The following is a 22712-nucleotide window of genomic DNA, read 5'->3' as shown; positions in this document are numbered from 1 at the left end:
AGAAGGCAACTGTTACAAAGGGAAGGAGAGTGGATTGGATTCAGGGAGGTGGTACTTTAGGGAGCATGGAGAATAAGGGAAACTGGATACATTTGAAGGAAGCAGGTGGGGGATGCAGGGAAATCTGACATGGAGGACCCAGCCAGGACACATTCTAGAGTAAATGAAGTCAAAAAATAGAATGAAATAGAAGGGAAGAAGAAACGTGAAGCTGTCATTCACATGAGGCTAGCATTCACATGAAAGTGGAAGCAGGAAGTGGCCCCCTTCTTCACCTCGGAAATGCAAAGGTTCACGATGCGTTCAGCCCCCCACTGAGCATGCGCAAGGGTCCCAATTTGAATCGTTGAATCCATATGGTATGTACTGGTGTGGTAATTCAATGTGCACTCACTCTGCTTTGACCCAGTAATTACCACAATTTCGTTCTTCACGTGTGATAATTCATCATATGAATTGCCTTGGATTCGAAGTGACTCTGATGCAGAAGCGCTTCGGTTTAGAGCTCCAGTCTCACATGTGATAAACACCAGTGTCTGAAGGGCTGCAATATATGACAAAACAGTATAAAGTTGTTGTAAGCATGCTCCCTTTAGCAAAAAGCTCATGGAGTTGATGCAGCTATAAAAAAAGCCCTGCATCATTCCCACTCTCCTTCAGTTTCAACTCTTCCCCTAAAAGATTTAAACACTAGAAAGCAGAGAGAGTATACATGGACTCAGTGAAGGAAACCAAACAGGAGGGGGGGGGGGGGGAACAAAGTCTCCATGTTTTTGCATACAATTTTTTTCTTCTTAAATTTGGACTGAATTCACATGTTTTACCTCTACATCACCAACATGTTGCTGATGCAAAAACATGTTGGAGTTTATCAGACAAGGGAAATTGGAAGTATAATCCAATGGCAATATGAATGCAATCATGGGGTTTAATGGTTTAACGTTATTGCGTGATAGACTACCACACGCAATTTCGAGCAATGGCAAGCTATTTTGGGACAATGGAAAGTCAGTTCGAACGCAATTCGAATTCACGTAAATTAGCTGAACTAGTGAATTCACGTGAATGCGTTCTGGACCCACTTTCTTTTCATTCGAAATTAAGAGAAATTCCTCCCGTGTGATAAACTCTGGTGACTTATTGAGGAACCCATTGTTTGCTGCCTACAAAGTGGCCTGTGACCTCGCTGGAATGGAGACACACTGGATTGCAAAAGAGGAGTCCCTGTGGAGATGCAAATGGACTTTGAAAATCTCCCTATTGCCGCAGGGCCAGAAGGAGGAGGAGGAGCCTGCCTGCAAAAGATATCCTCCCCATCATAACATCTTTACTAAGGACTGAGACAACATGCAGGCATCCAACTAACATCTCCAGTTGGTTTTTTTCTCCTGTTTGGTTTGTAACATCTTGCCTGATGAAGAAGCCCATGGAGCTTCAGAAGCTTGCAACAAGTATATTGTGCATTTTGGTTGGCCAATAAAGGTATCACTGATGGATTTTAGAAACGTTACATATAGGGATGCCATATCCCGGTGGCCACTGGGAAAATCACGCTTTTGGGGCCCCCTCCCGGTCCCGGCCCGGTTTGGCCCCCAGCCATACATTGGTCCCAGTTCGGGGCCCACTCCTGCGGCCATTGCCGCTGCCGCTAATGCGGCTGGCCGCGGCGCCAAACCACCTCCTCCTGCTCTTCCTGGAGTGGTGGGACTGTGGTCAGCACCAACCCACCTCCTCCTCCAGCTCCACCTTCCTCCTCCTCCTTGGCGGCAGCACCGCCGCTGCCGCCGTGCCTCCCATACCAGGGCCAGGGCTTTCCTGCCCGCGTGCGCAGGGGGCTCTAAAGCAGCTTGTCCCCTGCTTTGGCCAGCCAGCTAATGGCCAGCTGGCCAAAGGGGATGGGCTCCTTGGTGCGCGCCGCCCGGGCCTCAGCAGGGGCCAGCGGCAGTGCGTGCGCCTGCCCCACTTCCCTCCGTGTGTGTGCGCCAGCCTGAGGAGGAGGAGGGGGGGGAGCAGAAGGAGAAGGAGGAAGGAGCTGGAGGGTGCCTTGAAGGGCAGAATTGGGGCAGAGGAGGAGGAGGAGGAGGAGGAGGAAAGCTGAGTCAGTGGCCATTAGGTCTCCCTTGGGTTTTTTGGGGGGTTTTTTAATTATTTTTTAAAAATATAAAATACTTATTTTATTTTATTAATTTTTATTATTTCTTGTTTTTTATTTTATTAATTTTTATTATTGCTTCTTATTTATTTTTCCATGATTTTTATTATTGAATATATACACCCCTGTCTTGATTTTTATTTTTTTGTCTAGGAATAATGCCAAAATGTTCTCCATTTTGATCATGCCTTAGAAACATGCATTCAGATTAACATTTTTTAAAAATCATCACATTTTTTCGCATGTTGTCCTACATTTGTCCCGGTTTGGAGGTCCTGGCTTATGGCAACCCTAGATAGAAATGTTACTGCAAATCCCAGAATGCAACAGGAGGAGGCAGCCAGCCAGAGCAGCCAAAGTGGAACAGAAGCACTACAAAAGTCTAGGGTCGTTTATTTCCCGGAACCAAGAACCGGCGTCTATTGTTTCCTTGCACGCGGTTTGCCGGAAGTGTCGTCATGGGGCGGATTAAGGCGACGCACGTGGCCAACGGAAGTGTGAGGCCGCACTTCCGCCCGGCTGCCCTTCCCTCCTTGCTTGCGAGCTGTTCCTGAGTCCTGGCCCTGCTGAGTCTGGCTCTCTGGGCCCTCTGCCCCCCGTGGCCATGTGGAGGCGGCCGGGGAGCCCTCTCCTCGCTCTCCGCGGGGCTCCGGCAGGTCAGGGCCCTTGGAGGGCGGCATTGGCTTCTAGGGAAGACAGGGCCGGAGCAGGGCTCCTTCTTGCTCATCTCAGGCTGACCAGGCGCCTCCCAGCCTCCAAGATGGAGGGCATTCAAGGAATATAGAGGACCATGGCCAAAGAAAAGGCTGAAAGGTGTAGAAATGTAGATGCAGGCTTCTTGGTCAAGCTCAAAATGAAAGACATTCAAGGAGAATGGAGGATGTGACCAGAGAAAAGGCTTTAATAAAAGAAATGTACATGAATGGAGGACATTCAAGGGAAATGGAGGATGCGGCCAAATACTGTAAAGAGCTTTAGAATAGAAATGTAAATGCAGGCTTCTTGGTCAGGCTCGAAATAGAGGACATTCAAGGGAAATGGAGGACGGGGCCAAAGAGAGAGCTTCAAAATAGAAATGTAAATACATTCTTGGTCAGGCTCGAAATGGAAGGCCTTCAAGAAAAATGGAGGACATGGCCAAAGAGAAAGCATTTTTAAAACAAAGAAATATAAGTTCAAGGAAAACTGAGGACATATTTAAATAAAAATTTTTTAAAACAGTCGTAGAAATGTAAATTCAGGCTTCTTAGGCTCAAAAAGGAGGACCTTCAAGGAAAACGGAGGACCTGAAAGATCCCCACCCCCCTCTTTTCCAAAGAAGGAGAGGCCTCCAGCCTCAAGGAAGACTCTTCGGCTGCCCTGTAGTTCTTACACTTCACAATTGTTTTAATCTTGTGCTATGAATTAAGATAAGCAGGGTTAGTCCTGGTTAGTACTTGGATGGGAGGCCATCAATGAACACCAGGGCCTGTAGGCTATAGTTCAGAGGAAGGAACTGGCAAAACCACCTCTTGAGTATTCTTTGCCTAAGAAAACCCTATAGCATTCATGGGCTTGCAATAAGTTGACACACTGAAGGCTGGTACCTATAATGACGGGATGCAAAAGACAGGATCCTCAAACCTACAATAGTTATGTAAGATAGGAGCTTGGAGAAATAATAGATGAAGGACAAGCAGTATATACTTGTGAAAGGTTGCATGTATAGCAGTGGTTCCCTAACCTCTTTGGGCTACTGCTGCCTTTTCTCTTGGGTGACAACCCTAGCACCCATCCAACACCTATCCCAGGATGAGCCACTTTGTACAACAGCCAACCAATGGCATTTATCTCAGTTGCAGACCGGCAGGCTGCATGGCTGCTGCTCCCAGAAGAAGCTTCTTCCCAGCGAGGAAGGACTCTCAGTCCTTTGTAGGGAGTTTACAGAGGCCACACACTCTGAACTGGAGACTGGCATAGAAAATTTTAACTACAGGAGCCTCTCTGATGTGAAGGACTCTTTCCAAGAATCAACCTCAGATGCTCCTTCCCCTGAGGGGTGCTTTCCCCACAAAACATCAAGGCCACTGGTCCCCCCTCGTCTTTCTTGCGTGCCAGTACTTCAACTGTAGGCCTCCCTGCTGCCCCATTTTGCCTCACCGCCCTCCTGGATCTTCCCACTGCCCCCAGGGAGGTGGCACTTGCCACAACACTGACCTATAGCATGCTTAGAATTCTACTTTAATAGAAGAGATGGTTAAGAGATGATATGATAGCCTTGTTTAAGTATTTGAAGGGATGTCACATTGAGGAGGGAGCAAGCTTGTTTCCTGCTGCTCCAGAGACTAGGACCAGGAACAGTGGATCCAAGCTGCAGGTAAAGAGATTCCACCTCAACATTAGGAGGAACTTCCTGACAGTAAGGGCTGTTTGACAGTGGAGTCTCCTTCCTTGGAGGTCTTTAAACAAAGGCTGGATGTCCATCTGTCAGGGATGCTTTGATTGTGAGTTCCTGCATGGCAGGGTTTGGATTGGATGGCCATTGTGGAGACTTCCAACTCTAGGATTCTATGAACCCTTGCTTCTTCACCTAAAAGGGAAGCAACAGCAGATTAGATCATCTTTGGGCCCATTCCTAGTTTCTGTTAGTTGCAGAAACTTGCCTTCAGTTACTTGTGAAAAGAACAGTTATTTTTTTTGTCCTGTGAGCAGCCAGCACCTGGATACCTTTTTTCTTGAAATTGCTGTCCCTCCATCTTTCTACAGGAGGAACCAGTTAGCCAAGACTGTTTAATTATTTCTGAATACGCAAAGACTGAAATTTGCACTTCTTTATCTTTTAGTATTCCTTGATGATCTGTGTTCCTCAACTTATTTCTAGAACTCTATGGCTGTATCTACACTGCAGAAATAATGCAGTTTGCACTGCTTTAATTGTCATGGCTTAATGCTATGGAATTCTGGGAAATTGAGTTTGGTGAGACATTTCTCCTTTTCTGTCAGAAAGCTCTGGTGCCACAACAAACAACAAGTTCCAAGATTCCATAGCATATAGAGCCACGGCAGTTAAAGCGTTTTCAGACTATTATTTCTGCAGTGTGGATGCAGCCAAAGTAATCAAAGAAGTTATACCATATAGAAACAGTATTTCTTCTGTCCCTCTTGCATGCGGCTCCTCTTTCAAAGTCACATCTACACTGCAGAATTAATGCAGTTTTACACTGCTTTAACTCCTATGGCTCATTGCTATGGAATTCTGGGGTTTGTAGTTTTGTGAGACAGCCTTCTCTGTCAGAGAGCTCTGGTTCCACAACAAAAAACATCCCAGAATTCCTTAGGATGGAGCCATGACAGTTAAAGCAGTGTCAAACTGCATTGATTCTACAGTGTGGCAGCAGCCCAGGTGTAGAAAGCTATGACTGTAACATAAATTGTTGTGTTTGAGGGAGGGTAGCCTTGTCAGTGTTTCTGTGTGGGCAAATTTTTGCTTGGTATTAACTTCAAGCATTTTCTCTTTCTCTTTAGAGTCCATTGGAAGCAAAAGTCTCACTGCTGGTTTGAAGAAATTTGTCCTTCCTCCAGATTACAGTGGTATGCTGAGGAACAATGGGCATAAAATATGTGCTTTCTTTCTTTAAAAAAAAGCGGGGGTAGCATGAAATATATTTTTGTAACTAGTATTTAGCTGTAGCTGCAGACAGCAGGATAGTAAGTCCTATACACAATTACTGGGAATGAAGCACCAATAAATCCAGTGGTATTTACTTCCAAGTAGACAGGTAAAGGTCTGTACTGTAAATTGGAATTAATCATATTGGAATTCCATGGAGAAAAGGGTGGTGTATTTCTGAAATCAATATTGCTCTCCAAGGGGCTTCACAGAATACACAGCTACCAATGCACAAAGAACTCCTCTATATACACATTCTCATATCCAGGAACACTACCTATGTACCCTGTACCTATCCACTTATGAAGTCTCAGCTCTCTAGGTTAAAAGTATGTTGAAAGCTCCCAGTGCCAGCTTTCCCCATCTAATACTTTGGTGTATGCATAGTGATCAGAACCAGCTGTTGAATATACACTTGTCCCTCCATTTTCACTAGGGTTAAGGACACAAGACCCTGTGAATATGGAAAGACCACAAATAACAAAAACACCATGTTTTTACCTGAGAGGACACCTCTCTAGGAATCTTTAGGTCCTCCAGTGCAACTTTGTGGTCAACGTTTGATAGACACTGACCATAGAAATGCACTGGAGGAGCTACAAATGCCTAGTAAAGTATTCTCTCTAGGAATCTTTCAGTGCAACTTTTAGTTAAAGGACCTAGATATTCCTAGAGAGAATATATTAATCAAATCCGTGAATCATCAAAGCTGCAAATATGGAGGGGTGTGTGGGTGTGTGTGTATACACAGTGTGTGTTATGGTTGCTAATTGCTGTCAAGTCAACTTCAACTTATGACAAACCTATGAATGGGAGATCTCCAAAATCCTTAGTCATCAACTACCCTGCTCGGATCTTGCAGAATCATGGCTGTGGTTTCCCAGATTGAGTCTATCCATCTAGGATGAGGCCCTCCTCTTTTCCTAATACCTTCTGTCTAACCAAGCATTGGTGTGTTTTCTGAGTTATGTATCCTGATGATATGGCGAAAGGTGTAACAATCTCACTTTAGTTGTCTTGGCTTTTAGGGAGAGTTCAAGCGTGATTTACTCAAAAACCCATTCATTGGTCTTTCTTGCCATCCACGTTATCCATATAACTCTTCTCCAGCACCACATCTCAAATTAGTTCTCTTCTTACCAGCTTTCTCCACTGTCCAGGTTTCATAACCATATATAAAAATCAGAAATACCATGGCTGTTGTGTGTGTGGTATGTGTATGTGTGTGTAGGGTAAGGATGACAATTGTGCAGCTGTGCAGCTGTTACTGGACTAACTCGCAGCAGCTCTAATCGACATAGTGGTGAGATTGCTGGAGTTTCAGTTCAATAAAATCTGGAGATCATCAGAATTCCCACCCGTAGGATAGGGAGAGATGAATCCATTGAAGTCTGTGACAAATCAGCTTCGAAATTAGGGCCAGTTCATATTGCTTTCCTCAAGTGTATACACTTGTACAAAGATGCACATGAGTTGTACATAGATCCTTGATATCCTTAGTCACTGTAAGGAGGGAGAAAGATCAAAACAGACTTTTCTTGAGAACATTTCAAGTGCTCCTTTTACTCTTGGATATACTGGAGGTAACTCCCTTTGCCACATAGTCCTAGCTTCTAGTAGCCTTTGCTAGCAGCCTCTACTTCAGTAATGGGCAAATTTGGCCCTGCAGATGTTGAAAGCTCCCAGTGCCAGCTTTCCCCATCTAATACAACTCCAATGATCCTTCACCATTGGCTAGGGTCATGGCTGCAGTATTGCCACCTCAAGAAGGCCAATTGCCTTTTTGTTTTCTGTTAACATGATAATGGTATCTGCTCCCATCCCCCAAAGAACCTCACAGAAAATTTGAGGCAGTACTCGGGAGGAAGAAATCAGTGAAATATTCTGTAGCTGGGGATGCAATATTTAAAGGTATCCAGTTTTTTCCTCAATTATTAACCCAAATGTAAGCATTGAGTTATATCCTAAGAAAACCCTGTGAAATCATGCGATTGCTATGTTGGCAGGTGACTTGAAGTTATACACAGACACGTGTAAGTGGTTTCAGAATCAGTTGCTCTAGTAATGCTTCTGTATGGTTTACAAGTATTAAATAAGTCTGTAATTCTGTCCCTTCTAGGCATCACTATTCCTGAGAAACCAAAACTGAAATTTGTTGAGAAAAGTCCCAATCTGCCTAAAGTCAGGCGAGAGTTCAAAAATTTACGTGATATCCGTGGTCCATCTACAGAAGCCACAGAATTCACTGAAGGACAATATGGTATCATGGTGAGTGCTACGAGTCGCCTTGCTGTGACTTCTGTGATATGGAACAAAACTCTACTGTGGTGTTAGGGAAGGGCAGGTTAAAAGGTGTTTTGTTGTGGCTTTAGGAAGCTCCTGCATGTATAACATCTTTCCTTATATTGACTATTAAAATAATAGATTTTCCTCCTGTCTGCCTGCAGGCTACAGGTGGTGGATACCTCCGCTGGGGACACTTTGAAATGATTCGCTTGACCATCAACCGGCACCTCAATCCCAAGACAATGTTCGCTGTGTGGAGAGTCCCACCTCCTTATAAGCCCATCACCCGAAAAGGGCTAGGACAGCGAATGGGTGGTGGTAAAGGGGCAATAGACCACTATGTGACAGCAGTGAAAGCTGGTCGTCTCATAGTGGAAGTAGGTGGGCACTGTGAATTTGGTGAGGTGGAACATTTTCTAACCCAGGTGGCGAAGAAATTGCCCTTCCCAGCCCAAGCTGTCAGCCAGCAATCCCTACAAGAGATGCGGGAAAAAGAAGAGGAGAAGCGACGTAACAACCAGAATCCATGGACCTTTGAACGTATTGTCACAGCCAACATGCTGGGGATGAGGAGACATGTAAGCCCCTATGATCTGAAACTGAAAGGCCGCTACTGGGGGAAATTCTTTCTTCCTGACAGAATATAAGTGGGGTTTTGTGAAAAGTGGTTACATCAGTGCATAATTTTACTCCTTGACAGTAAGCTTTTTATAAAACATTGTGTATCCTTCTCTCCCTGGTTACCATCAGCAGTGAGTGGCCTGTACCATGAAGCTTGCAGATTATGCTAATAAGTACATGGATCTTGGCTAAATAAACTTGACCTACTTTTTATAAGTACATCTGTGCATTCTAGTGATTGCCATTTAGATTGCAATGCCTTAGAACACAATTGTAGTTCTGTAGTTCATCTAGACTACGCGGAAACAGGTAATTGTAGTTGACTAGTTTAGTGCCTAAAATGTCATGGAGGCCCTTTTTATTTTTTCTGTAGCTTGTCCTACAGTACCAGTATTTGAGTGGTTGTTGCACAAGGTGTGTATAGCTTTGATTTGTATGCTGCACCTAACTTAAATATCTGTGCTGAATTTTAGTATGTGCCTTAGTCTCACTTGATACCTAGTGGCATAGCATTAACTTTCTAGAAGAGTGGTTAAATGCCTTTACTGCAAGCCATAGGGTTGTGAGTCAATTCCAGGGGCTCCAAGCTCCACTCAGCCTTGCATCCTTCGATAGGTTGCTAAAATGAGTACCCAGCTTGTTGCGGGCAATTAGCTTACACATTGTAAACTGCTTATGGAGTATTAGTTCACTGATAAGTGGTATAACCAAGTGCAATTGCATTGGGTAATAGTATAGAATTGTATCTGTCCCTGTAAAGCTGCCTTGAGTCCTTTTGGGGGGGGAGGGGGGGGAGAAGGCAGCTTATATCTCTGATAGAGATACAATGCATCCTGATAGAGAAGGAGTAGCAAGAGCTTAATCTCTTCCTTTGAGCAGAACTGGGAACAAGCCCTGAGCATCATGTCAATTCCTTCTAGAAAGAATGGATTCATCACATACTATAGTATCTGAGCAGTTTCTTATTTAAGTCTATCACAGCTGACACCAGTTAATCAAGCTCACTCTTTATTCAGGAAAATTCCTTTAACATCCATGCCTTCTGAATGCTAGCAGAGTAGCTTACATGAGCCACATTTTAAAGCTCTGAATAAGATCTTCTCCAACACAAAATACCTTATGCCCATTTCACACACTAGTGTGGCTGGGACTTTAAATTTTTATAAGGAATGACAGGTCATCATGCGGTTGCAGAGATCTCCCTTCCTCTGCCAGGTGATTAATTTAACATGATGGTTTTCTGCAGCTGGAGAAGGAGCTAATAGAAATACCATGGGGCCTGGTTTAAAAGGAAACACATATTCCAGCCTCACCCCTACCAGGGAGGCAACTGAAGGGAGGAAACCACATACACTTGAGTAAATACAGCTTAAATTGTTAGAGTAAGTGACAAGTTCCCTTTGCCTAGGACATTTGAAATATATTGAGGCATTGTGGAACATACCTATATAAGAAATGATACATATTGATACAGCTGGTGGCAAATTGGATGAAAACCTTAATAGAATAGGCTTGTGGCTCCACAGAAATGCCTGCAGATAGAGCCTGAAGAATTCTCTCATAGATCAGAAAGTATGGCTTTGGCGCATGCACACGCGCGCGCGCACACACACACACACACACAGGTAATTGAGAACAGAAGAATGGCAGGCATTTCTGTAACAACACTGGTTAGAAGCTGAAAAGACAATCTGGGGTGGTCAGTCTCTTTATCCAGAAGTCCACACAAACTTATGTAGATATTATGTAAATCTTCTATTAGAAGTCATTTTTCCCTTCGACATAGTTTGAGCAAGAAGAGAAAGCACAGCTGGAGAAAAGTGTAAGTTGGAGAGCAAGTGATTGATTGTCTAATTCTTATCTTTAGTGCAGCTGTACAGGCCATAAAAGAAGGTGGTAACTTGTGTTCTTCCACAGATACACAAACCATTAAGGGCTCTTCCCAAATGCTTGGTTTTACTGCAGAAGTTACTCAGTGGGCAGAAGGAGCCAGCACAATTGAAATGCCAACTCCAATTAGAGATTGCTAAGTGAATCAATAAAAACTGAGTTTGAAGAAAGCTAGAACAAGGCTCCTGTGCTCTAGTAATCTTCACCCTCATTTGTATACCATGCCAGTATTCTAGTTTAAGTGTTGTTCTGGCTCCTGCCTTTTTTACCAGTCACCTGGAATTTAGCTAAAACATTTTGAAAGGTGATGATAAGTCCATAAAAAGAGGAAGTACTGCAGACTGTAGGACCAGGGGAGGCATGAAAGAAAAAAAAGCCATTTTGCAGATCTGTTCTGGAAGGAAAGACAAAGCAGTTATGAGAACATAATAGAGGTGTCAAGTGATACACAATAGCAAACAATATTTATGAAACTACACAGGCATTTTCTTCATCCTATGTGTTAAGCAGCAGTTATCCTGTCACCTACTCATTGTAATGATTTTCTGTATGTTTAATAACTAGTGTATCTTCTGTTACCCTCACCCCACTGGATTGCAAAGGCTAGGTTGACATCTTTTTTCACTTAATCTCTTCCAACTCTGGTAGTAACACTGTGTGTGTGTGCGCTCATATTATCCAGTGAGACATTCTGCAGCAATATCATTAGATCTGTTAGTAGTCCAACTGGAAATTTGTATAATAAAATGCAATGTACTAACATTGTTGATTGCCGTTACTTAAATTAACAAGATCAAGTTTTCATATCTATATGCAACTCACCTGAAGGAAGTGGCGAGGGACAGGGAATGGGTGCTCAGGTAAAGAAGCTCCCAATAGTAGAGGCCAGAATGATGACAAGAATGATGCAGCATATCATGATCATGATCTTCTTCTGCTCGGTGAAAGGAAATGTGAATAGCAATATACCCAGTTATTTAAGCAAAATATGTATGGTGAAAAGACTAAGGAAAAATAGAATAGGGCTTTTGCAAGGTATAGGAACAAGAGGATGGGACTGTGGATTAGAAGCTTGGGAAATAATATAAAACATTGACAGGAAATTACAGTTTCTTCTTTCACAGGTATAGATGGTATAAAACTATTCCAAGAAATATCTAGAAGTGAGCTGTTCTTTATTTTTACATAGTGAGAAGCCCAGAGTTCACAGTGCAAGTAGAAATCAAGCCAGTGTGAACAATGGCATGTATGAAATATAACCTTACACAAAGGTTTTGACATAATAACTGTAGTTTATTTATTTATAAGTGGGAGGAAGGACTCCAGTGCAGTTTGGTTTTCCAGATGTGCTTATATAGAGCTCATTCCATCTAGGTTTGTGCTAGTAATGTTCCTCTCCCTACATATGCTGCAAGTATGTTGCAAAAGCATACACAAAAACATTATTTTTAGACTACAGTGCTCTGAGTTCTGAGTATTAGACAACACAAGCCAGGACTTGAACACTGTAGCTGAAAGATAATGTATCTCTCATATATATATCTGTGTCTTATCTATCTAAACAAATGGCTTCTTGAACAGATCAAGCCTGAACAATTATAAAATTGAGGCTGTTGTACTTTGGCTACATCATGAAAAGGCAAGAAAACAAGAAATGACAATAATGCTAGGGAAGGTAGAAGGCAGCAGAAAGAGAGGAAGACCATGCACCAGATGGCTTGACTAAATCAGGGCTTGGAGATGTCTTGTACACAAGGTTACCATGAGTTGTGGTTGACTTGAGGACAGCTAAGAACAACCTCTCTCTCTCTCTCAATCTGTGTGTGTGTGTGTGTGTGTGTGTGTGTATAGAGAGAGAGAGGAAAGCACACACACACATACACAGAGCAATGAGACATTGAAGCCTAAAAATACAGCCTACCCCTCAAAGCAAGTACAACTGCTTGGACTACAAGCATGCAGTTCAGAAGTTCAACAGACATGCCACATGTTTATGTTTAAATAAATTCATTTATTTTTACATTTTAAAAAATTTAAAAGCATTGACAAAAACTAATTCGTTGCTTTCTGCATACAGCAGATGGCTCTCACGGATGGTTGTTCCAAGTACCACCACCCTGCAAGTTTGAGACATCAAAGCCTAGATAAAATGACATCATGAGAGACATCACTCTCCTAGCTCCATCCATGCACTCACTGATCAGAGTGATACAAATGCTCTTTACCAGAGAAAATGTCAGAGTAGCTACAGCATCAAGATGCCACAACCTTAATGCTAGGTGATTGTGAATGGAGTACTGTGTGGAGACATAGGTGGACCAGCCAGAATGTGCCAATGAGTAAGAAGGAGGCCATCTCTCCCAGAAAATAAACCCTTCAATAGCATTTAAAATACTGTTACTTCCCATGTACAAGAACAACTAAGGTTTGCTTTCCAGCCTATAATCTGGGTAAATCTAAAATAACTTTTGTGTGCACCTGCTCTAAAAATATCAACATAAATATTACTAGCAGAACCAAAGTCCTGAGGTATTCTTCCATGCAGTACATTTACTGAACCCTCTTAACACAACACCTTTATAGTGCTATGATTCCACTTTAACTACCATGACTCCATCCTGTGGAAACCTGGTATTTGTAGCACTAGACTTTTCTGGCTGAGATTCTAAATGACTTTCCTTAAACTGCAAATCCCCAGATTCCATTTCATGGAACCATGGCAGCACAGGTGGAATCATCATGTTATAACTGTATAGTATGAATGGACCCCTGATGTTGAACAAAAACAAAAAAACAGGAACTTGCCCTTATACTATGGCCAGGCTCAAGCAAACACGTTTCTTCACATGAGGACATCACATGATATATTCCTAGCCAATTTTACATGTGACAAATATGAAGCAAACCCTCTAGTTACCATGAGTGACACATGTACAGAGGAGGGCAATGCCCAGCTGAAAGCAAAGCAGCAAGGGGGCCAAAGAACTTACAAATTGTAGTAATAATACCCACGTTAGTCATACAAAGAAATTTAAAATTCATTACAGTATGTGGAAACAAAACATGAGGGGAATTTTTATCATGAGAATATAAAAATTGCTAGAACTCCACTCTTAACAGCAGATAAAACTACTCCATCTTTCACCAATACTTGTATCTAACAGGAAGGTTTTCTCTACTTGGAATTTAGATACCGGAAAGGCACACTTCTCAGCTGTCATCACTTATCACTCAGCACACTGTTTTTCTCCAAGCCAGTTTTTCCCTGTCCTGTAAACCAAGTTGCCAGATTACAAACAGCAATTATGGGTGGTACCTGCAACATGGCTTTTCATAGGCAGCAGAAACCCACAGTAAAAAAACACTAACATTTCAAAGCAAACAATGCCTTTGATTCATCACAATCCTTACATCATCCAACAAATGCAAACAAACACAATTACTTAACCGAGGAGAGAAAATGCACAAGCATACTTTTACTCACTCAAGCAAAACTGAATGTTCAATCAGGAAAAAATTACATTCTACGCCACTCAGAAACTGAACTGTATTCAAAACAAGTAAAGTGAGCTATCAAATTTACAGACAACCCGTATCCCTAGGGAGTGTCTTCATCTATGGGCATCTGATGACTGACAGTTTCACCTTCACCCATAGGCAAGTTCAAGTCCCCAAAGTATGGAAACTCCACTTAATGCATGAGGCTGAAACAGAAAGGGAACACAGGCAGCTCAGACTTGAAGGGCCTTGTTGCTAATGCTACATCCCTTCAGCAATATGCAGTGGTGACTATGACTTAAGAGATCCTGAATATTTTGTTATTTTCAAGATGAGTATGCCTGCATTAGGTCCTAACATAATCTCTCTCCCCAAGATGGACTTGATTAACTTCAAAGTTTATGTAAAAATGTGCTCTATTACGTATTCACTCCTTGCTCTGACCAATTTTGAGCTCTTTGTGAGGTTTATGTGCTGAAGGACTACCAGCATGAGAAGAGCTGCACTTGCAAATAATGAAGGGTTTGAAAAATCTACTCTATCCTTCAAAGGCCAGAAAAAAGCCAGCCCAAGTACAGAATTGGATGGTGGTTGGGCATTATGACCTTGACCCCTGCCCAATAATATTGAACATTTATATGATTAACATTGTCCAGCATTTACTTGACATCATTCTTCAAAAAGAGAAAGAAAAAGGCACCACTGAAAACAAGGCTGTGAGGTAGGCTTGTGACTCCACAATTCCTTTTAAGGTTCATTCCACTGGACTGTAGAACATTTCAGAAGGCTGTAGACTTAAAAACATGAAACACTTCATTCGGAGGTACCAGGTGTAGTGGGAAGGAAGGAAAGTATGGGTAAGGAACAGGTTCGATGGGAGATTCCTCTTTGGAGTGCTATGCAATCCCTGGGTTTTGGGGATTCAAACAAGGTAGATGGGATGTTCCTTCTAGAGAGTTTTATCCAAGGAGTGAACTGGAACAGTACGCTGCTTTCACAGGAAGCACTGGTGCAAGGGAACTCATTCGCAGGGAACCATTCATACTTAATCCAAGATGCCAGGCTGAAGGGTAGGCAAGGAAAGGTCACTCCAAGAGGGGAGGTCTTGTTACCAACCCAGGAGAAGCATGGGAACATCTGGAGGAAAAGGAAAGGAACAAAGTGGGAAAAGTTAATTTTCACACAGGAATGAAGAACCCATTTATTCTGATCACAAGGTTGCACCAAATTATTATAGAATGCTAGGGCAAAGGGAACATATTTTGAGAGGAAAAACAATAAACTGTCACACATTCTACTTCTCTATTAGATCTGGAGCATATGGTCTGTGCAGAGGCCAGGGGTAGACATTTTGACTATTACTCAATGGTCTCTGACAGATATTATGGGAACTGTAGCCCAAGACATCTAGGTGGTCATCAGATTGTCTCTCCCAACACAGACAATAAAAGAGAGTAGAGAAGACAAGTGTTTGAGGAACAGCAATAATTCATGATGTGAGGGTGATGCTCATGACCAGATGGCAAGAGTGAGGAGCAATACAAATGTTTTATAGAGGGATGTTGGAGGAGCAACTGACATTAATCTGCTCCCAAGTGCAAGATCAAAGGAAAGATTGGCACAATGGTTAAGAATACTCTCAGATGATAGCACTGTTACATTCTCATCCTTACAGATGGCATTGTAGCACCATCAGAATTCAGATGGGATGGTAAGACAATTACTGTATATAAGTCTAGAAATTTGACCCCATACAGATAGGCCTGGAGCGTGGCTTTGGTACAGCTTCTGGACTCTTAGGACACATGGATCATTTAAACAACATACCTCCAATGTGACCCGAAGCAGCTTTATTTTGGCTGTCTGTATTTATATATATATATATATATCCCGCCTCTCCCTATGGATTGAGGTGGGAGAACAACACAAGTATAAAATTACACTTAGTTAAAATACATTCTCAAAATAAAAAGAAAATTTAAAACACATTAAAAACCTATACATGTGCAATATCAATATCTGATTCCACATACATGTTCCAAGTGGAGTGTCGTTTTAAAGCTGTTATAGCAGGTCTGGGAGATAGGCTTGCCGGAAGAGATCCGTCTTAAGTGCCTTCTTGAAAGTATCTAAGGTGGTAATAAGACAGATCTCCTCCGGCAAGCCATTCCACAATTTGGGAACCACCACAGTGACTGCCCTGTGGGAAGTAGATCTTAATCTGGTCCTTGGGTAATCCAATAGATTCTTTCCTGTTGTTCTGAGTGTGCGGAGCAGATTGTGTATTGGCCCTTAGTCTAAAAATTGACCCCAAAAACCTGGGTTGACTTACCCACAGGTCAATGTAAGTACTGTACTTTAATTCTTATTTTAAAAAGGAACCATCCCCTGGTGAAAGACAAGATCATAATCTGTCCTGGAAATACCGACCTCCATCTATTATGTCATCCATCCAGCATTTAGTATGAGCACAAAGTTATGCCGGCTGGAATTTTGCAAATCCTTTGGCATCTTTTTCCTTTGCTTCATCCTTTACATCCTTTATTACATTCTCCCAAGTTTTACCCTTGACTTAACCTTTAGTCATATCAAAATCGATAATTTTGGCCCCCAAATCTGTCCTAAACTTATACATGAGGTTGATTTATAATCAAGTATATACGGTAAGCCGTGCTGTTAACATTTCTTTGTGAATACAGGGCAGACTTGTATACTATAGACCAGGGTTAGGAACCATGTGGCCCTATAGATGTTGTTGGATTGACACTCTGCACTGACTATGCTGGCTAGGACTGATGGGATTTGCAGTCCAACACTGGAGGACAACATCATTCCAACCCTTGCTACAGACACAAAATGGCAGATGTGTGGAGATTTGACCATTGAACAACCTGTGTGTATATATGTATGAAGAAGTGTTTCACAAACACCAGTGTCAACATGTGGGTACTGCCAGCTTTGGAATTGTGTCTGTTCTTTGAAGGGACTGCTAGCCAAGTTGTTCTAGAAACTTGGGAAGTCCTACCTCAGGCCTTTGGCAAAATTTGGCCTCTTGCTAACTGGTCAAACATGCTTCCCACTACATCCCAAATGCTAAGAAACATTTGGAAGCAACAACTCAAGGAGAAAAAATTCAAATGTATAGGTGCAATGTATAGCTCAGAAACGAAAAGAAGAATTTCATCTGTCCACCCTCCTAATCACAGACCAACTCTGTTCCTATCATTGTGCCTCAAAAATCCAGAATCTGGTATCATTTTTAGAATCTCAGGAATCTTTGGCCCGAGACAGACGGGCAGGAAGCGCCGTCCTTGGGCCAATTTTATGGTTCTGGAGCAAGCAGCATCCGCATGCTCCAGAACTAACATGTATGGATGGCACCATCTTTATGTGGTGCCATCTATACATGACATCCATGCAAGATGCAAGCACGGAGGCGTGTCCACACTTCCAGGTGCTGCGTTTGCATTGTGGATGCATCACAGTGCACCAATGGTGCACTGATGACGTCGTCCCCGTGCACCAAAAAGAACCCGTTTTTTCCGGGTTCTTTTCAGTCCGGAGGGATGCCGCACAGTTTGGCTGCTGCGGCATCTCTCTGGCGGGAAACTGGGCACCTCCAGCCCATCTCTTTGGGGTGGACTGGAGAGCTCCCTTGTTCCTTATATAATTTACTAACTCTCAGACTGGCTAATTTTTTCAGAGATGTTTCAGCACCAACGCCCCATTCTTCCTTTCTACCATTTGAACCCCAGCAAAAGAGAGGGAGAGGGAAAGAGAATGACAATAGACTTTTCAAAAAAGAATAAAGGTTTTGGAAGAACAACTGAAATAACACTACATGGAGTTAAGACTGACATGAAGCAGGTTAGCATAAAGTGCCTCTCCCTTGGTTACAATCTTTAAGAGGCTTAATAAAGATCTCTGTCTGCCCTCTACCCTACCCCTCTTCCCATGTCAGTGGATAACATAGAGCTTATTTTAAATAAAAACATCTTTTTGAAGTTTGGGGTAAATTGCATTTGGAGAACATATACTCAGTCAACCCTAGTCTTGAAGCAGTAATGTTCACCACAGACAGAGACTGAAATATGAAGAAACCCTCCTGACAGACAAGCAACAGAGGAGACAGCTAGAGTGGTTCAAGTAACCTCAGGAAGGCAGTAAAAAGGCAGTAAAGAACCAGAAGAGCCCTCCTGCTCCCCGTCCACACCACCTCAGGCTACTTACGGTTCAATGCCAGCAGCCCTGTTGGCTGCTTTTATTTCAGCCCTACTGAAAGTCCAATAATGAGAGCTACAATTCCCAGCAAGACAACCACTATCACAATGATAATTATTGTTTTCTGGAAGGGTAAAAGAAAAAGGCAAGTTTAGCATTACATCACCAAGTACAAACAAATGAAGGAAATCTGAAGGGAGTAGTGGGGGTGGACAGAAACAAGTGGCCTCTGGCTATGATAAAACACTTAGATTTTTGCTGTTTAAGGACAAATCAGCACTTGCAAGTTAACCACTGAATGGGCTTGCTATGCCAAGTGATGATCTGTATGTGTGAACCAGCTGAAGATGAACACCAAGCGGCATTCATATGACCAGTCTCTTCTTGAAACCCAGTCACATCCAAGGGAAGCCATGTACATGTATGTGCAAGTGAGCAAGCAATAAGTGATGAATATGTATATATGAATCACCCACTTGCACATTAACTAAATACGTTTGAATTCAACTGCTTTGTCTTAAAATGGATTGTGACTGTAACACTGAATGCACAAGTTAGGATCAAATGAGACCCTACTAAGGCCTACTGAAGAGTTGACTTAGGTGAACAATTTTTTTAAGGGTAAGATGAGGGAAATAAGCAGATCAAGGCTATGGTGGCTGGCCCTTATCCCTATCACAGTCTTGAATGCTATGGGTAGGGAGCTGTTATTCATAGTGGATGCCAATGGGAATTTTCAGTACATTGTGAACAGCAAGTGCTAGGTGGCAATTTCAAGCCAGACTGTATTGGAGGCAAAAGATTAAACCACCTTCCCCCAGTGCTATGGTGTTTTGATCCACCTCAAGTCACCCAGCACTAGCTGCTGAGAAGTCTTGCATGATAGATATAAAACATGGCCAATATATGATGTAGTCTTCACTTCAGTGCTAAGCATATACATGCATACATAAAAAGAAACCATAAAAACAACGTGTTTAGCAGCAATTTTCTCTTCCAAGAACAAAAAACACAGTCCTTTATCCAATATTTTAACTATGGCACAAAGCTGTTGAATGGGATTACCAGTCCAAATGCAGTAAGGCTTACTTGAGGATCACATGGAATGGGAATCCAATGGCTCTCCAAATACTGTTCGACTCCAGCTTTGAGCATTCCTTCAGATGTTGCTGGTCTGTAACACAGGCAATGCTGCTTAGAGCTGGTGGGAGTTTCAGTCCAACAACATCTGGAGGGGTGTAAGATTCTAAGCCATTAAGGGGTCTCTTCCTTCAGCTTGCTCAAAGTGAACATTACTGTCATCTCAGGGTTGTTGCTGTTGTTTTGTAAAATAAACAACCATCATTTTTCAACATGCCAATTTAAAATGTGGCATCCGATTAAAAAAATCTGTTCCAATTTGCCATAAAAGGTAGCAGTCTGTAGAATGATTTAATTTCAGCCTTATTAAAGAATAACAATTTCTTTGTCAATTAAAAAAAACCTTAAATATTAGGTCACTACCATGTCCCCCAATTGCATTTTCCCACCATCCTGGACAACAACTTTCACCTTCCTTCACCACTGGCTATGCAGGTTAGGATGTATGGAAGTTGCAGTCCAACAATATTTGGATGACCACAAATTGCCTATCATGGCTTTCTCAGTATAAGAACAACTTCAAAGAATGCAAGCATATTAGGATACAAGATGCTCTCAGTTACTTCAGTCCTCACCTCTCCTAGCAGGAGGTGAAAACAAGAAGTACTGAGAATGCACTCTCTCCCATCACTGAGTTGCCTTTTAATCCTGGTGGAGTTCCTGGGACTTTAAAGCAGCAGAATACAAAATCATAAAAGAAGACAAGAGCAGTCCCCAAAGGAGTAGTAGCAGTTGCAGCCTAGTACACTAAGGCCCCATTCCCACTGGGCACAAAAAGTGATGTATATTGTTGCAATTCTGGCTCGAATTTTTTTTCCAAGTCCTAATCAAATCTGGTCCTTTGTTCCTATTAGGAAAGGCTGCAAAATGACTTGATTTATTTTGACCCATGTTTTCATTCCCATTGGATTTCCCCCGCTGTATTTTAAAGCGGAGTAATTTGCTCCCCGTTTCCATTGCCCTTCCGGAACCTCTTTTTTTTAAGCAGCTGTCAATCAAGCACCTAGGTGCTTGACGTCACAGTGACATCAGTTGCTTTGATGCATTTTGGCACGGGCTATTTTTGTTCCCCATTCCCATTTGTGTCTTTCAAACCTGTTTTTCTGTTTTGTTTTTAAGCAGTCAATCAATCGCTTAGGCACTTTTCCCTTCTGGGAAAAGGAGAATGAGCCTCCATCCTACCCAAGTCCCTTTGCCTCCCAAGCTGTCCGTTGTCTTCCCAGAGCCCCTCTGGGAAAAGGAGAAGGAGCCTCCATCCCCCCAAGTCCCTTTGCCTCCCCCATTGCTACCTGGGCTGTCTGGGGGGCGATCGAGCAGGCATGTATTAATAGTTTTTAAATGGTGTTCAATGGCTCTCCTCACACATTGGTCTATGAATGTGGAGCAGGGGGGAGGTTGCAGGGGGGCGTAATGTGTTTACCGTGTTTGGAGATTAATGTAGCAATTTGCTATGTTTGGACACCCAACAGAGCACCTAGGCAATCAAAAGCTTAATTTTTTAAAAAATTAATTTGTCTACACATTCAATTGCCTTACCCTGCTTCCCACTCCACCGAGGGAAAGGCTATGCGAATGAGGGGGGGAGGCACTGGTAATGCAGGAAAGAGAACAAAGTGGGTGACACCCCCAGGCCAGCCCCTTAAGCACTGCTGCTCCCATCCCCAAGTTACCAAATCGGACACCCTTGTTGTTCCCATTCATTTGCCCCGGATTGGACTCAGGAAGTGCAGGAAATACCTCCAAAAAAGTACAGTCAAATTAACCCGGGTTCAAGCCCGCCTGATTCAGGTTTTCCCTGGAAAAATTGATTACATGGGGATCAGATCCAAATTCCAATGGGAATGAAATCGGTGCAGTGAGGATTGAATGTGCGATGATGCCCCCATAATCCGAATCTTGATCCACTTTATAAGCCAATGGGAATGGGGCCTAAAGAAGATCAGTCCTGAAGGCTTTTAAGAAACTGTTGAGAGAATTAAAGAGCTGTGAAAGAAGATAACTTTCTCATGCTAGAGAAGAGTGAATTAGGGTATCTGAACACTACTGGGAAAGAAGAGCTAGCCATATATTAATTGATAAACTGGATGGGTTTTGCAAAGGGGATATGAATGGCTAGAACTGCAGGTGGGTAGGATGGAAAAAACAGGACTGCATCTAAAAAGAGTACACAGGGACTTAAATAGAAGGAGTAGTGAGGGGCAAGAGGTTTGAACCTCCTGTTGGTTTGCAGGATACAATTTTAGGATTGGAACTCAAAAAACAAAAGGACAAAGGGTGTGAAAGAGGATGGGAGAAGGGTAGGCTCCAATTAGTTCTCACCCTTCGCGCTTCACTCTGAAACTTTACAGCCTTTTTGGTGTCAGCAACGGCTCTTTCCACAAAGCCGACTGATTGGTCCATGTTGTTTTCTATGCGGTCAATCATGGCTCCCTTGCAGAGGAAGAGAAAAGTCGGAAGCGAAACAGAGAGGCAGAAGCAGAAAGTGTAAGCCAGAAAGGCAGCTGACAGCATAGACCTGGTGGTCAGTGGGAAAGGCTCACCTTGCGTGCACTACTCTTATATTTCAGGGCCTTTTTGGTCTCCTCACGAGCTTTCTCTACGTGGTCAAGAGTGTGCATCACATTGAGTTCTATGTTATCTACAATTTCTCCCTATGAAAGTTTGGGGAAAGGGGAAGAGAAATACAAATCAAAATGTTAGCAAATAGAAATAGTTACTGGATATGGACACAATCACTAAGGGAATATCTTTGGCTTTCCTAATTCTGTGTGATCTAAAACAACTTCTTTCCACTCCAATGATATCCCATCATATATCTGATCTCTTGGTAGCTTGCCCTCCCTTAAAGTGAGCCAGGAGTTTGTAACAAAATCACATTTTATAGTGATCCCACTTCAAATCCTCACCTCAGGTGCTCCCTGCCTTTGCTTCACACAGTGGCAAATCCAAATGCCTTTTCTTAGGGCATTTCTGCCACCAGGATCCTTACTAGATCCCCTTTCATGCTTTTCCCTGCATAAAACTGTTCTTATAAACTCTTAAATTCTATTTTATTCTTAACTACAGACATAGTGACCAGGCAGTAAGTGTGGCTATGATAAATAACAAAAAAATATTTAACACAACTTAGAATATTATATGTATACCATATCATTCCTTATTACTCTAGAATATAAGCATGTGTAGTTACAGTTGTCCTTTTACAACTAACAGACTGCTAACAAAATCTATCTTAACTACTTAACACTGGGTGGA

At 42.5% G+C, this 22712-nt stretch overlaps 2 protein-coding genes across 6 annotated transcripts in view; one reads left to right on the top strand and one right to left on the bottom strand.

The window, feature by feature from the left end:
* The first annotated feature begins 2660 nt into the window (after positions 1-2660).
* Positions 2661-8927, top strand: MRPL16 (mitochondrial ribosomal protein L16). Its single transcript, XM_089520660.1, has 4 exons — positions 2661-2808; positions 5657-5722; positions 7921-8069; positions 8249-8927. Exons 1-4 carry the CDS (start codon positions 2757-2759, stop codon positions 8732-8734), a joined length of 753 nt encoding a protein of 250 aa, XP_089376786.1. The 5' UTR covers positions 2661-2756; the 3' UTR covers positions 8735-8927.
* A 776-nt stretch (positions 8928-9703) lies between these two features.
* The window catches only part of STX3 (syntaxin 3), a 54967-nt gene continuing 41958 nt past the window's right edge, over positions 9704-22712 (bottom strand). Inside the window, exons 9-12 of one of the 5 annotated variants that reach the window (XM_089520656.1) lie at positions 21998-22108; positions 21777-21887; positions 11425-11532; positions 9704-10995 (exon numbers count right to left, since the gene is read on the bottom strand). In XM_089520656.1, coding sequence (XP_089376782.1) covers positions 11455-11532; positions 21777-21887; positions 21998-22108 — 300 coding nt within the window. In that variant the 3' untranslated portion in view covers positions 9704-10995; positions 11425-11454. Of the gene's footprint in view, positions 10996-11424; positions 11533-12588; positions 15234-18326; positions 18442-21776; positions 21888-21997; positions 22109-22712 lie in introns of those variants that run through there. The other 4 variants (XM_089520658.1, XM_089520657.1, XM_089520655.1 and 1 more) reach the window with 4 other exon arrangements.

This window comes from Sceloporus occidentalis, unplaced genomic scaffold, assembly GCF_023333645.1.
Source record: "Sceloporus occidentalis isolate IW3139 unplaced genomic scaffold, rSceOcc1.0.p SCAF_4, whole genome shotgun sequence".
In the NCBI taxonomy this organism is placed as follows: domain Eukaryota; kingdom Metazoa; phylum Chordata; class Lepidosauria; order Squamata; family Phrynosomatidae; genus Sceloporus; species Sceloporus occidentalis.
The sequence above is the reverse complement of the archived record's forward strand: the minus strand, read 5'-3'. Positions and strand labels throughout refer to the sequence as shown.

Coding starts and splice junctions, on each gene's coding strand:
- MRPL16 (XM_089520660.1), top strand. CDS start 2,757: ATGTGGAGGCGGCCGGGGAGCCCTCTCCTCGCTCTCCGCGGGGCTCCG. Junction 5,723..7,920: donor CCTTCCTCCAGATTACAGTG/GTATGCTGAGGA, acceptor TGTCCCTTCTAG/GCATCACTATTCCTGAGAAA. Junction 8,070..8,248: donor AAGGACAATATGGTATCATG/GTGAGTGCTACG, acceptor GTCTGCCTGCAG/GCTACAGGTGGTGGATACCT.